General features: G+C 43.8%; 2 protein-coding genes across 2 annotated transcripts in view; both read right to left on the bottom strand.

Annotated features, from left to right (window-relative positions):
- PCSK7 (proprotein convertase subtilisin/kexin type 7) overlaps nt 1-15,751 on the bottom strand; it is a 33,843-nt gene that overhangs the window by 5,589 nt on the left and 12,503 nt on the right. Inside the window, exons 10-14 of the mRNA XM_075279707.1 lie at nt 15,168-15,275; nt 14,360-14,462; nt 1,409-1,565; nt 1,228-1,322; nt 93-186 (exon numbers count right to left, since the gene is read on the bottom strand). Of these exons, the coding sequence (XP_075135808.1) occupies nt 93-186; nt 1,228-1,322; nt 1,409-1,565; nt 14,360-14,462; nt 15,168-15,275 (557 nt within the window). The remainder of the gene's footprint in view (nt 1-92; nt 187-1,227; nt 1,323-1,408; nt 1,566-14,359; nt 14,463-15,167; nt 15,276-15,751) is intronic.
- Nucleotides 13,376-15,751, bottom strand: part of BACE1 (beta-secretase 1) — a 61,741-nt gene continuing 59,365 nt past the window's right edge. The window contains exon 10 of the transcript XR_012716987.1: nt 13,376-13,385. The gene's annotated coding sequence lies outside the window, so the exon portion shown is untranslated. The remainder of the gene's footprint in view (nt 13,386-15,751) is intronic.

Raw genomic sequence — 15,751 nt, forward strand, 5'->3', positions numbered from 1 at the left:
TATGGCCGTCCCCATATATCTATATACAGAGCAGCTCAACTTATACTAGGAATAATGTGAACTAAAAGGGAGAATATACAGAAGCGTCTTACCTCCTTCTTTCAGCCACATCCTCAGTTGTCCATGAGGAGCCGTAGAGCGTTAGCTGCCATGTCTGGAAAACTCCTCCTTTAAGAGGTTCATCTCCTGTGTGAGGAATAGACGGTTATTATGGGAAGTAGGAGTAGACTTTTTACTGTTTTTAGTGTTAGGGGCCGTCATACACGACCTTCCCTCCAGTATAGAGAGTGCAGAGGGGTAGGCAGCATAGCTGAAACAAATGCAAGTTAGGGCAGGTTCACACCTGTGCCCGGTCTCTGCTTTGTGGGTTTCCATCCTCTGCCCAAGAAACTGGACAGGCGACGGAAACCCGTCAGTAAGTGTCCACCCGTGAGAGAAAATGTTTTTTTCTTCCACAAACAGCACCAAATCAGTCTACAGGCTGTGTGTGGTATTGCAGCTCGGCCACAATATCGGTCATTTCACTTAAAGGTCATTTCCCATAACTCTTGTTCACCAACCTGCAGGCTGTGTGCTCTGTTCACTTCCTGGTTTTCTCAGCACATTGGTGGGCGGGGTTTCACTTGCTCTGTTATCTGCTATGTTTGCAGTCAGTAATGAGGGATTGGTTGTAAATGAATTACCACAGTATGAAGCTGATGTAGAGGCTGATGTAGCAGGGCTGGATTTGAGTCAGTTTGTAATACATACAGAGGTACTGGACTCCCTATCTCAGCCCTTATCAGCCAAATTCAATTAAACCGGCTGATAAGTGGAAGAGCTGAAGATAGCACAGTAATCCCCGAGCTCTTACCTCCCTATCTGAGGAGCTCCATTGAGACATACACAGCTCAGAGTTGCTTCCAACACTCAGCCCCCCCCCCCGAGAGCAGGCAGCTACATCACTGAGGGACTGAGCCCGTGGTCCCATGGTCATAGAAACGCATGTAAACAATGACGTGAATAAATTAAGATAGCGGCCAAACAAAGCAGTTTTGATAAAGCAATGTATTTAGGAAAAGTCTTAAATCCACATAAGCTAGAAGTATAGATAGGATCCTTGTTATAGGACAACCCCTTTAATGCAGTATGGAAGGTTCTGGACATGAGGACATACTAGGAAATGCATTGCATACTTTATATATGTGGGTTTAGAGAGGAATAGTGTCAGCCAATCCTTAATCTTACCTACGTCAGTGACCAGAAGTCTGTAAGTCCCTTCTGCATTCTCTCCCCAACAGCGAACTGTGGAGAAGGTCCAGTCAGTGAAGCCACTGGGGTCACTTATAATAAGAAGAATAAAAGTTATATAAAGCAGCGATACAGATCAGCCATTATAACCCTGAAAACTATATATATGGATACTCACGCGTCCATCTTCCTCGTGGCTCCTATGAGGGATGAAATTCCACTTGGACAATACAGCTGTACTTGCACATTCCCCCGCCATGGGTGTGTGATGGTCACTGTCACAGAGACATGCTCTAAGGTCCTCATCCCTGACAGCAGGAGATCCGAGGAGGTCACTAGGAACAGGAGGGAGAACGTTAAAATGGGAGACCACAGTCAGAAACATGGAGCATGTAACTGGAAGATCTCTGGTTCACTGAAGCATGATAATAAATTCAGAACATCCAATTGTTAGTCTGCGGCATTCAGACTTCACCTAGGCGCCACACATTATACTAGCAAGCCTGCACTATGATGTATTCCATAACATACTGCCAGTACCGGAGAGGGATGTACAAGCAGCAGTGATTCTTATAAGCGGATTACAGGGATGTCTGGTATAATGGAGGGCCCCTGAGCAGAAAACAGCCTGCAGGGGGTACACAAGAACTGAGATTCTCTACGATCTATCTATCTATTATCTATCTATCTATCTATCTATCTATCTATCTATCTATCTCCTATCTATCTATCTATCTATCTATCTATCTATCTATCCCTCTCATATCTATCTATCTATCCCTCTCCTATCTATCTATCTCCTATCTATTTATCTATCTATCTATCTATCTATCTATCTATCTATCTATCTATCCCTCTCCTATCTATCCATCTATCCCTCTCCTATCTATCTATCTCCTATCTATTTATCTATCTATCCATCTATCCCTCTCCTATCTATCTATCTATCTATCTATCCATCCCTCTCCTATCTATCTCCTATCTATTTATCTATCTATCCATCTATCCCTCTCCTATCTATCTATCTATCTATCTATCTATCTATCTATCTATCTATCTATCTATCCATCCATCTATCCCTCTCCTATCTATCTATCTGTCTATCTATCTATCTCCTATCTATCTATCTATCTATCTATCTATCTATCTATCTATCTATCCATCCATCTATCTATCTCCTATCTATTTATTCTATCTATCTATCTATCTATCTATCTATCTATCTATCTATCTATCTATCTATCTATCTATCTATCTATCTATCTCATATCTATCTCTTTCTTTCTTTCTTTCTTTCTATCCATCTATCCCTCTCATATCTATCTATCGATCTATCTATCTATCTTCAGTAACATCCTAAGGCTACATGCCAGGCCATAACTGAAAAGCATGGACGGCACATAGATGATCTCCGTGTGCCTCTGTACCTCTTTCATTGTCCTCAGTGGGCCCAGGCCACGAAACAGACAGGTATAGAACCGGTCTTGAGATTTTTCCTGGGCTCATACACGGGCCCATGATAATAATAATAATACATTTTATTTCTATAGCGCCAACATATTCCACAGCACTGTACAATTTGTAGGGTTCAAATACAGACAGATACATAACAAAGAACGTCATTTCACACAATGGGACTGAGAGCCCTGCTCGCAAGAGCTTATAATCTATGAGGTAGAGAGGATGACACAAGAGGTAGCAGGGGCGGCATTGCTTATACAGTAATAAATAAATTGGTGTGTGTATGGAGCCATAGAAATGAGTCAGGGGTAAGTTGGCAATGTCAGCCATTTTGACGGGGTGAAAAGCGCTGCATGCTCTAACATTCATGCAATATTCCTGCAAAATATTGCAAAAATTTTTTTTAGATGGAGACTCCTGATGAAGCCATCAATGAAGCCTTAGCTGGACAATCCTGGCCGTGTAAGAGATACAAGCCAAAATTTCCAGATTCCACAAAAAAAATGTGTTCAAAGACCTCGCTCACTGCTGCATCAGTTTTGCTCATCATAGGAGCATCACAATGAAAGCGCCAAATGCTTGACAGGACGGACAGTAACAACGCCTGACGGACTACACTAACCATCATGGGGTTGCTAGTTTTATCAAACTAGACAAAACAAGGATATATTTTTTCTTAGACAAAACAAAGCAGAGACTAAAATAGAAAAAATACCATATAGACTACAAGACAGCAGCGCACAAGACGAAAAATAACAGAAAGGGGCTTTCGCAATTACAAAGGGTTAACAACCCGGAAAGTGCCCTGTACAGGAACAATGCAGCACCTATGACGACTTGAGCACAATGTTCTTTGCCTCATGTACATCCTGAGCACATTACCAGCCGTCCTTCTGCTTCGTCCTACTCTTTCCCCCCTCTTCCCCCCACCATCATACTACTTGCTCTTTTCTCTCTTCACATTCTTTGCCGGCCAAGTCAGAAGCAGTAAACATTGCCTAAAAAGGACAGAAATCCTGAGTGCAGTTTGGAAGGTGCCCAGGAGGTGAATGTGCCCGGTGCACCCCCGTTCTAGCAGAAAGGAGCAGCCTTTGGGCTGTCAGGGGTTAAGCTGCAGGCTACAGTTTTACAGTGACTTTGGAAGCCGTCCTGTACGTGTCAGAATCCATGACATAAATCAGAAACTGCTCGGAGGATGATGATGTACAAGTCGCCCCCTGATTTATGTCATGTGGTAAATATACATTCTCGCTCACCGTCCTCCTAACGACAAGAGAAACTTGGCTGCGCGCTCCGCCTCTTATTATGGCCATTTTATAACTTGAAAGACTTGGTGCCATGTAGCGGAGCATTCCTGCGAGCGTCACATCACCTGACGTACCTCACCGCTCTACCTCGGCCAAAATCCGTCATCCTGACCTATAAAATACCTCAGTAATACAAGGAACCTCTACTAGACCACAGAGCGGCCAAGATAAATATTTCTCCATGGAATGAGTTTCATCCTCATTTGATTATCAAGGAAAAGAGTGACGTCCATCACACACTGCCTGCAGCTTAAAGGGGCGCTAGTCTGAAAGCAGAAGTTCCCTTTTTTTATCAAACCCATAGCAAATGCTGAACAGCTTTACAGATACTCTCATTATTTTGTAGAACGTTTAATGGGATTATCAAAACTGATGCCTTATATATAACATAGGACATCAATTTTAGAATAGTGGGGGTCCTCACAGATCAGTTGTTTCCCTACGATGGTACAAGCTGTAGGACTCACTCGCCATAATTCTAAGAATGGCGTTTGGGAGCCTATGGGGCAACCACTGAAGTACTCAACCACCTCTATTGACGGTATGGCGTGCTAAAAGTGGAGATCCCGCTGTCAGGGGAAATAGCTGATCTGCGGGGGTCCCTCCAGTCAAACCACTGCTGATCTAAGATATATTTCCTACCCTATAAATAGGATATCAGTTTTGAAAAGCCGAATAACCCCTTTAAGGTTAGACAGCTTTCAGTCTTTGGCCGATGGATATTCCTCCTGACCCTTCCCGTGCACCCCCAGCCAAGAGAGCATGCATTTTCAATGGGGGCAGAAGAGTAAGTAGCGGTTAGACATCCTTGGTGGTCGTTTATCTCCCATGAGGACAAAAGTTGACTAACCCTACTTTTCCCAACCTCTGATCTTGAGAGAGAATTAAGACATCCTCCTACACAGACTGGAGAATCTGAGCCCCATTCTCGGGATCAATGGCTGCCTGTCATAATCCGCCCCTCACAATGGTGGTCTATAGAGACGGCTTGCGTTCTTTTTTCCGCCAGAGGCCGGTTGCCGCTAAAAAAGAAGAGAGCTGCCCTTTCTTTAGGCAGATTCCGTGGCTGAATCAGCCGTGGCGTCTGCCTCGCGGCAGCACTCTGCGAAGAGTGGGCAAGAGATTCGCTAGAATCCCAACCAATTTGTCCTGAATGTAAAACGCTGTGATTTTTCCCGCAGCGTTTACACTACATGCAGTTCTGGCTTTTACGGTCTGCAAGTTGCTGATTAGTAACATAGACTGATGCCCGTAAACTGCCGCATTCGCCCATAGAGTTCTATGGGCAAGTTCGTGCAGTGCCGTGAATTGCGGCCATTACGGACATGTTCTATAAAGTGCGGACCTCGGTTGTGGCCCGGCACACCACGGATAAAATATCCGGTGGTGTAAGAGGTCGCATTGAGTATAATGTGTCCGTAAATGGTCCGCAATTGAAAACCCTCAATAAGACCATATGCGGTCTTAAACTACAGTCGTGTAAGACCAGCCTTAATAGGATTTTTTTCCCTGTGGAAAGGGGATATCAATGGGATCCACAGCCACAACCAGTAGAGCTGCTGGGGTTCCTAATCCTACAGGAGCGGTGGCTGTTGTTGTGTGGCACCCCAGTACTGGTCTGGGCAGGGGTGTGGGATCTGTATAATTGGAGATGTCCTTATATCATTATACCGGGTACGTTTTTAGTACAATAAGTACACTGGATATACTGTATGCACATATCCTAATGGCAATTAATATACCTGCAGCACAGAAGTGGGCAGTCTCTACTACAAAACATACATTTTTCCTATCCTATCCCTCTATAGTTCCTGCTGGCAGTGGAATGGACAATACAAGGGGAGTCCGCCACCATTTGTCCAGTATCCCTGACAGACACTTTTTATTGTTTTCACCTTACTATTTTAATAAGAGACTCAAAAGAGCTTAAGTTTACTATTATTTATATATTAACTCCTTACTGCCTGCTTTTTCCCTGTCCTAATAGGGGTCCACAAGTTTTACATATAAACACAGTATCTTGTGGATCATGTTACTAATGGGAAACCACTTTTGGGCCTTCTAGAGTTAGGTAGACATTGTGTTGCGGGCAGATATAGGGTATCCATGGTCTTTTTGGAGAACTTTTGCTTGCATATGGGAAATGGTAAGGAGGTTGCAGTTTTTACAGATTTCCTTGAAGAGTTTGTTGTCTCTATGTCTGGAATTTTTTGCAATGTTTTTTAACACAAGATATTTCCAAAATGTCTGCTTATGTCAACATTACACTTCAGCCAGAACTAAGGTGGGTCTTTATATGCGAAAAATATCTTGTTCTTAACCTTTAAGAAGTCTGGACAAGAAATGTTTTGCATTCATGAAATACCATTTTTTCTCTTCTACAGCTCCGATGCATGAAGCCACCAGCCATACTATTCATGTCCTGAGTACGGACATGGGAATGTGTCTCAGTAATGGAAATGACGTAACACAACCCTTCCCATTCACCATAGAGGAATGACCTTATAATACAGTATTGTGCTCGGTCCACCAGAGCGGAGGACACTCCATTAATGGCAATCTTCAGCCCTAAGGGGGCAGTCACACGGAGGAAGTTGGCACTGATTCTGGCACGATAAGTCACGGCAGAATCAGTGCTGAAAAAAAAAATTCAATGGACTTCAATGGGTTCCGTTTTCCGTGCAGAACCCATTGAAATCAATGGGAGGGTTTTTTTTCCCATTTATTTCAATGGGTTCCATGCGGAAAACGGAGCGTGAAGCTTGACATGGTAGTGTCTGGGCCAAAGGGTGGCCTAATCCGGAGACAGCAACTGCCTGCTATGACTTTCACATAGGGGTGAATATCCTTACAATTATTGCATAGCACACAGAATTCTTCACCTTTGATTCCCCTGCCCCCCACCTCCAAATCAGCACTCCATCCAAAAAAGGTTGCTCACCTCTGGTCTACATCATAGAAACCTGGTTGAACTTTTAACACTGCGCACCAACCAGTACTGACAAATCCCTCTGCTCTTACCCTTGAAAGAAGCTACTGTTCAATCCCAGCCGCAAAAAATCTGTCAACTCACCAATGTCACGTATTATTAGAAATATCTGCGGGGCAAATGTGTTCCAGATACTGGTAGTAAAACCACTGATCATAGGTCGCTTTCAGGATCTGGCAACCCCTAGAAAGACATTTCCCAGGACGTATCCTAGAGTTGGAGAATATTCATACAGTGTATATAATCTGATCGCCTTCTTTTCCTGAATTACAGGAGCTTTCCCTGCTCCTGCCTGACGCTGGTCACCTCACTGCACAGATTGAAATCGCCGCGGTTTTGGAAATCGCTGCGCGTATTTTACTGCAAAGTGGTGATAGGATTCCATTGAATCCCATCCATTTTGCCATGACTGTAAAATACTGCATGACTGTAAAAATGTGGCATTTATGTCAAGTGTGGCCCTGGCCTGAGGTTGGTTTCACACTGCCGAGTTGTGGACGTGAAGCTGGGTCCATATGTGTGTTGCATTTACCAGTCTGTACAAGATGCCAGAGACAGACTCCTGCATTATAATTATCTATGATGCTAGAAGTCCCTGCCTATCCGCAACATATTGTTCCCATAGGGATTACAGAACATATTGATACTGTGTCCTACCATCAAGGGCGCGGGAAATGCAGTTTTAACTGCAAATATTATCATCTCCTGCATTATCATCCTCCTGATGAGCTAGGCTAGACCCCTAGCGAAACGCGTTGAGGGAAGTGTGAGGGAAAACTTATACAATAGGTGGTGGATACATCAGGGACCATATATTGTATTTATCTAGTTAGGATACGTAGCCCATGAATAGAGACTAATAGAGCTAATGTAACTATACCCTAAGTGGCAACAATGTTAACATAGGCAATTGGAGCATACTTGAGATCAGTAGGGCATTGTGTGAGGTGTAATTGAGTGGAATACGGCTTGTGAGAACGTGAGACTGTACTGTATTGAATATCCTCCGTTTCAATATAGCTCCTGCTGTCATTATCATATACGGGGGTTAATTTGTCAGTAACAGAGACTGCTCACAGAGCTTTCGCCTCCAGGACCTCCCTCTGGCCTTACTCACAGCCTAGGTGGAACCACTAGGGATTTGTATCTAGATTTCCTCGCACCTGATTTCATCTAGAGTTCCAGGGATATATAGGTGTACTGGGGCATACCAGATTAGCTCCTGGCACACTATCAGGGAATGAAACTGTTAATGGCTGTACCAGACAGGGATTGACTTAATAATTATTGGTTACCCTTTATCAATGAGGTCATAGTACAGTTTTTTTAAAGAAAATATTTAAAAAACATTAAATAAATTGAGGCCATTTTTAAGAAAGATTATTAAAAGTTATATTTTATTTACTCCTACAGTGATTTATTTGGGTCCATATGCGTGTTGCATTTACCAGTCTGTACAAGATGCCAGAGACAGACTCCTGCATTATAATTATCTATGATGCTAGAAGTCCCTGCCTATCCGCAACATATTGTTCCCATAGGGATTACAGAATGGGACAGTATGTCCTGGTATTATAGTAGTCCAAGAATGCTGGGAGTCCGTTTCCCGACATAGTGTACAGGCTGGTACATGCAGCACTTGTATAGACCCAGTCTCAAATGTGAAACCAACCAATGGAAAGGTTCAGTGTGTTCAGTTTAGTCATGGAAACAGAAGAACGGACTAAACATTAAAGAGACCCTATAATTAAAACACAACTTTTTCTGCCTACCACGTAGGAATAGCCTTAAGAAAGGCTATTCTTCTCCTACCTTTAGATGTCTTCTCTGCGCCGCCGTTCGATATAAATCCCGGTTTTCGTTGGTATGCAAATAAGTTCTCTCACAGCACTGGTGGTGGGCCCCAGCACTCAAACAGCACTGACGGCGTCCCCAATGCTGCGAGAGAACTCTCCAGCGCCGCCTCCATCTTCTTCAGGAACGTCTTCTTCCGGCACTGGGGGGTCAAACTCCTAGGCCTTGGGCAGAGCCGACTGCACATGCCCGCGGCCACAAGAAAAATGGACGCCATTTTCTTGTGGCCTGTGGGCATGCGCAAGTCGGCTCTGCCAGAGGACTACAAGTTTGACCCCCAGTGCAGGAAGAAGACGTGTGAAGAGGACGTTCCTGAAGAAGATGGAGGCGGCGCTGGAGAGTACTCTCACAGCATTGGGGACGCCCCCCAGTACTGTTTGAGCACTGGGGCCCACCCCCTGTGCTGCGAGAGAACTCATTTGCATACCGACGAAAACCAGGATTTCTACGGAACGGCGGCACGGAGAAGACATCTAAAGGTAGGAGAAGAATAGTCTTTCTTAAGGCTATTCCTACGTGGTAGGCAGAAAAAAATTGTGTTTTAATGATAGGATCCCTTTAAAGACTGATCCATCTAATGATGGACAACAATGCATGGACCCCTACAACATAATGAGGCTTGTCATATATCTGCTGCCTTTGCTGCCATTTTGCCAGACAGGAAAGTTGTGCTTCTAGGACTTTTTCCACAGAGTTTCTGAAACAGTTATCAACTTCAGCACTGAACTCGCCCTCGCCATTTAGAAGAAGCGGCGGTGGCTGTTCTTTCAGCCATGTTTCTGCTTCCTTTGCATCAGCATCTGTGTAATGAATTCTGTCATCTCTAGGCCAGATTTACTTCTCCTGACCGCTGCTCCAGACTTGTCTCTGGACATTGTCAATCTGGATAACCGCCCGGTCCGTCTAAGTCAACTGGCACAATTCTTTCCCATTTCATACCACTTAAATCAATGGGAAAATCAAAGTCGGAGTGAGGAAAAATCTAGAAGTTTGAGTCAGAAGTCTAACTTACCAACCCCACAGCCCTGACGAAGATGTGAAGAGGTCATATGTAGTAAGGGACAGGTTACCGTATTTTTCGGACTATAAGACGCAGGTTTTAGAGGAGGAAAATAGGGAAAAAAAATTTTGAAGCAAAAACTGGTAAAATATTTAATATATGGGAGTTGTAGTTTTGCAACAGCTGCAAGGCCACATTGACAGGTGACCCTGCCGCTGTACGGGGATGCATAGAGCGTTTTTTTTGCGGGGCCAGCTGTAATTTTTAGTTATACCATTTTGGGGGATATCTATTGCTTAGATCACCTTGTATTGAAAAAAAAACAGGAGGTGATTTAGAACTTTTATTTATTTCATATTTTTAAAGCTTTTTTTTTTTTTTTACTATTTTATTCCCCCCCGGGGGCTTGAACCTGCGGTCACTTGATCGCAAGTCCCATAGACGGCAATACAACTGTATTGCCGTCTATGGGACATTCTGTCTATTAGTATTACGGCTGGTCATAGAGACCAGCCGCAATACTAATATAGCCGTGACAGGCCGGGGAGCCTCATTAGGCTCCCGGCTGTCACCCGAACAGGTCGGCTCCTGCGATATCGCTGCGCAGGAGCCGGCCTGCAACTTTACAGGAGAAGGGGCCACGGATACTGACCCGGCATCCGCTGTACTAGAGAGGCGGATGCCGGGGAGGGATAGACGCCGGGGCCTGAGACATCGCTACGATCCTCTGCCATGCATGAAGCCAGCGGTGGGGGCACGGAGGAGCCCCTGCCGCTGCTGGCTTCATGCAGGGCAGAGGAGCGCAGCGATGTCGCAGGCCCCGGGACCTGTAATGGCGTCTATCACTTGCCGGCTTCCGCCTCTCTATTACAGCGGATGCCAGGCGCCACCTTCAGACTATAAGACGCACCCTTCTTTTCCCCCAAAATTTTGGGGAAAAAAAGTGCGTCTTATAGTCCGAAAAATACGGTATGCCCTGATGTTCCTTCTAGCAGTCACACATTGCTCTGGCGCTCTGTAAAGTGTCTACTATTTGGATTTAGTTAAGGGTTAACTGGATTTCGATCCAGTTCAAATCCACGAAAAGAAGTCTGGAGTCCGGCCAAATCCTACAGTCAAATAAAGGATTATAAGCAAAGTCTAACAAAGTTTGCTAAGGGCGGTTCTGGAAAGTCTCATTAGTACAATACATTATATTCTGCAACTTTCATCAACATGGTCAATTTAGGAAATGACTGCTATTTTATGAAGACTCGCGGGGTAATAAATCTGGAGGCTATCCTCACCCCAGAGCTTTGTTGTCGCACTACTATGGGCTGCATTGGCTCACTGTGGGATTCTTATTTTTAACACAGTAAGATTTACGAGACTGAAGCAGACATTTCGGATTTGATACAATCTTTGGTTTTGGCAACTCCAATGCAGAAAGGAAATGCCAACTGTACGTGTGTGCAACCGCAGCGCGACCGCAATCGGAGAGAAGGCGATCATCAATTTGTGACAGTTTATTACAGAAAAGCAGACACTTTGCTTACCCGGCTCTAGTTAGGCCTCGATGTGTGATTGTTGAACTCAGTGGTCACAGTAGGTTCACGCCTCAATGCTACAACAATGCTAAGGGACTGCCACAGAGAAGCAAATACCCCACACTTTTTATACTACCAGGGAACAGGCATACAAGCATAAATACGCGAGGGCATCATTCCCACCTTGAAACCCCTTTCATTAGATCCATATATGAATGAAGCCACGGCATGCTGATAAATGAGGAGCTTTACAAGCAGCCTACTAGCACCAAATGTCTACAACCTATTAAACACGCAAACGTAAAATCCTATAACAAGTCCCAGAAAATCGCATGGTTGTATGAAATAACAAGACTTACAAAATTCATCAGGCTTGTGATCTTATGTTTCTGGCCATAGTGAGGTCAGCTTTAGGGTGCATTCACACTACGTTTCCTGAAGCTTATTCTGAACGTAAATCACGTTCAGAATAAGCGGCGTATAAAGCAGCTCCATTCATTTCTATGGGAGCCGGCATACGAGCGCTCCCCATAGAAATGAATGGGCTGCTTCTTTCACTCCGTGCAGTCCCATTGAAGTGAATGGGAAGTGCCGGCGTGTACGGCTCGGCATGAGCAGAGCTTGCCGTATACGCCGGCACTTCCCATTCACTTCAACGGGACTGCTCGTAGTGAAAGAAGCAGCCCATTCATTTCTATGGGGAGCGCTCGTATGCCGGCTCCCATAGAAATGAATGGAGCTGCTTTATACGCCGCTTATTCTGAACGTGATTTACGTTCAGAATAAGCTTCAGGAAACGTAGTGTGAATGCACCCTTAGTGTTACATTGCAGGAAATAGCCAGCAGGTTGTTTTTTTTAAATATGGTATATGCCCGCCAACCCTCCCCCCTGTGCCCCACCCCATCCCCAGTTTACCAAGACGGACTCCCAGGAAAACTACTAGCACCGACTACGACCAGACAAACTGTAATTGAAAGCAAATCCAAGTCTATCACGTATTTACCAGGAAACCGGGGACAAGAGTAAGAGAAAATACAATGGGGTAAATCTATCCTCATAAATGTAGTGCTCATGCATGTAATAGGACCCCATTACAAGTCTACGGGACCAAGAAATTTATTAGAAGATCACTGACTGGACTTTGACAATTTCAAGACCACGTTGCAGAAACAGCGTTTTTTTTAGTTCCAGATTTTGCTGCATTTTTTTGAGACAAAGCTAGGAGTGACAGTACAAGCATAGAGTCCTTGTTATATTCCCCATTCCATTTGTAGACATTGTTGGCTTTGGCTGAAAAAAAACACAGCAAAATCTGCAACAAAAAAGCTGCATTTCCACAACGTGGGGCCTAAGCCTTAAAGGGTTTTCCAGCTTTAAAAATCTTCAAATGATCTTCAAATACATCCACAGCAGTGCTATATCATCACTGTTCTCTTGTGCAGCCTTTACTTGGCTTTATTTTACTTGCTTCTCCTTGTATCACTGATATTTACCTGCAGTGAAACTGTGGACAAACTACATTTCCCATGATTCATCTGCCTACTCTCACTCTCTGTGTACCCCTCCCATCTCCACTTTCCCCTACAGCAAAATCAGGGGTAATAAATCACTCCCACATGCTGCTGTGATGTTGCATTTGCAAGCTCACTAAGCTTCCCCACACAGAATGAGAGCAGGCAGGTGAATCATGGGAAATGTAGTTTGTCCACAGATTCACTGCATGTAAATAACAGTGATACAAGGAGAAGCAAGTAAAATAAAGGCAAGCAAAGGGTGCACAAGTGAACAGTGAGGATTTAGCACGGCTGTGGATGCATTTGCAGATAACTTTTGGAAGCTGGATAACCCCTTTAAAGGGGCTCTATCAGCCAAATTTGCATATATGTTTTAATGCTTTTATTTAAAAACGGGACCGGGGGTTAATATAACATTTACGGTGCCTGAATAGCCTTTTTAAAGGCTATTCACGCATATGTGGGGCTCTATTAGCATAATTTTGCTGATAGAGCCCCTTGAACTCTTGCTCACTGCAGGGATACCTGGCCATAAGTACAGACCACCAGGGTGGGACTTAGGACAACAGCCAAGCGGTAATACTGCTCTAAGCTGTTTCCATGATTTCCACAGAGGAGAACAGGGGCTGCGGAAACAGTGTACCTAAGCTGTGCTACACTGTTTCCATTCATCTCTATAGGAGTTACAAAAATGGCATACACCTTTAATGTTCCATTCCATGTACTGGGAGGTTGGAAAACAACTACTGTAGTGGAATTTGACAAAAAAAAACCAAAACATTGCTGCACCATTTTCTTACGGATTTCATTTTGAAAGCACTCACTGTACTGTAAAAACACCATGTAACCTTTATTCTATCAGTCAGTGCGATCACAGCAATAACACATTTATATAGTTATATATAATATATTTTCTTTTTTAATAAAGGCATTCAAATATGACTTTTTCAGAGCATTTCTAAGTAAGATACTCTGCTACATGTGTCATCTATAGCTTTTAACATGGTAATTTAGGATTTTTTTTGCACATGTAGTGCGAGAAAAGACAACACAGATCACTTCTTTTCTGCTAAAATAATCAAACACAGAAACTCACAGTGAACATCAACAGCTCCCCCTAGAGTGTGAAGCTGTAAGTACAGTCTTGAAAGGGAATCACCTATACTTTTGCTGTACATAATTGTAGAAAAATGCTTTACAGCACCCACATGGACATAGGAAGAAACAGACAGAATATGTTTCACTGACTTCTATGGGAGAGTGTTGTGGGCATGCTCTGTGACCTGTGCAGAGGTCATTGTGAATGGAAGGGGAACACATGACATAGCCCTTACAGGAAATAACTTTGGGTCTTCTATTTCATATTGGGTCATTCCTGTGCAACTCTTAATAAACTTTTCGACAAGTCAGAGGAGATCCATGTGCTTTATGTGTGCTTACATCATACATGATAAGGTCGGGCCGACTCTGTACTCACCATTCCAGCTAAGCTCCAACACATGGGGAACCAGAGGAATATTCTTGCTCTCTTTGAGAACTGGACTGACATAAGAAGCTAAATAGGGAACAGACTCCCAAACCTACAAACAGAAAGAAAATACAATTTATTGTGATGCTAGACCCAAATTTTGGTTTAGATAAAAGGGAACCCTGTTGGGGAAAGGGGGGGTATTAAGAAACCTGTCATTCCGAGTCCGGCTGTGAGCGCCGTTGAGCGTTTTATGCTCTCTGCGGCAAAACCGTTTTTTTTTTAAACCGGACACAAAGTTCTGCATGTCCGACTCCGGTTTCGCCGCGGAGAGCATAAAACGCTCACTGGCGCTCACGGCCGGACACTTTTCAAACCCATTCAAATGAATGGGTTTGAAAAATGACTGCAGGTTTCCGTCTTTTGGGCAGGAAACAGAAACCTGCAGAACGGAGACCGGGCGCAGGTGTGAACGAGCCCTTTACACAATCAATGTCATGGCAATAACATCACCTGATGGCGACGCCCAGTTATTTCAGATATTTCCATATAGAACAGCAGAGGAATGGTACAAAACAGAATTTTATGAAAATATACTCCAGAATTGGAATATAGATATATGTGAGGAGTGATAACAAGTCCTCCATAATCTAGACCATTTGACGCCATAAGACTAGGGCAGAAATTGGCAATTTGTAATATTTTCTTAATGGCAAATTCTAAGATTTGCAAAAAAGGCCAACCCGAAATGGAGGATGCGAAAAAAAAAAAAAGGACACAGGCATAAAAATGTGGGGCAGTATCTCGCTCACATCACCTTAGCAGCGTTTGTAAGGCGCCAAGCATTTAACAGGCCAAATCCATGCTGATGGCTGTGACTGAATCCTGCTCCGTTGGTTTCCCAGGCTGCTTGATGGTCCTCATACTGGAGATACAGAAATGTCGGACAAATAGAAGACTCAGTAGATGAAAAACAACAAACGCAAGGACATTTAAAGACGTTTTCAGGCCCAAAAATGTATTTTTTATACTGATGACCTATTCTGTGTTGTGGGGGCCCAATATACAGACCAGTTGTGGATGGGGAGTGCGTGCAAGCTGCTCCTATACAAGCTGCAGCCCGATCCACTGTATATCTTGTCACATAGCGAATCATATTAACCACACCAAAAACTAATCTGCATAAGAGCATTACCTGTCCTATACGACGCCTGAGCTACTTATCACGAGGAAAAAAAATCAGAATACCAGACATTTTCCAGAGTTTCTGATACTTCTATTTTTGCAGTCAGCTTTACCTCTCAGATGCTCACACATAGTAATACATTAGGTTACTGCTTCTTTATTGGTGTTCTCACCAATGCTGTATACTTTACTGTAGGAAGAAACATGGTAAACTCG

Source organism: Leptodactylus fuscus, chromosome 6, assembly GCF_031893055.1.
Source record: "Leptodactylus fuscus isolate aLepFus1 chromosome 6, aLepFus1.hap2, whole genome shotgun sequence".
Taxonomy (NCBI): domain Eukaryota; kingdom Metazoa; phylum Chordata; class Amphibia; order Anura; family Leptodactylidae; genus Leptodactylus; species Leptodactylus fuscus.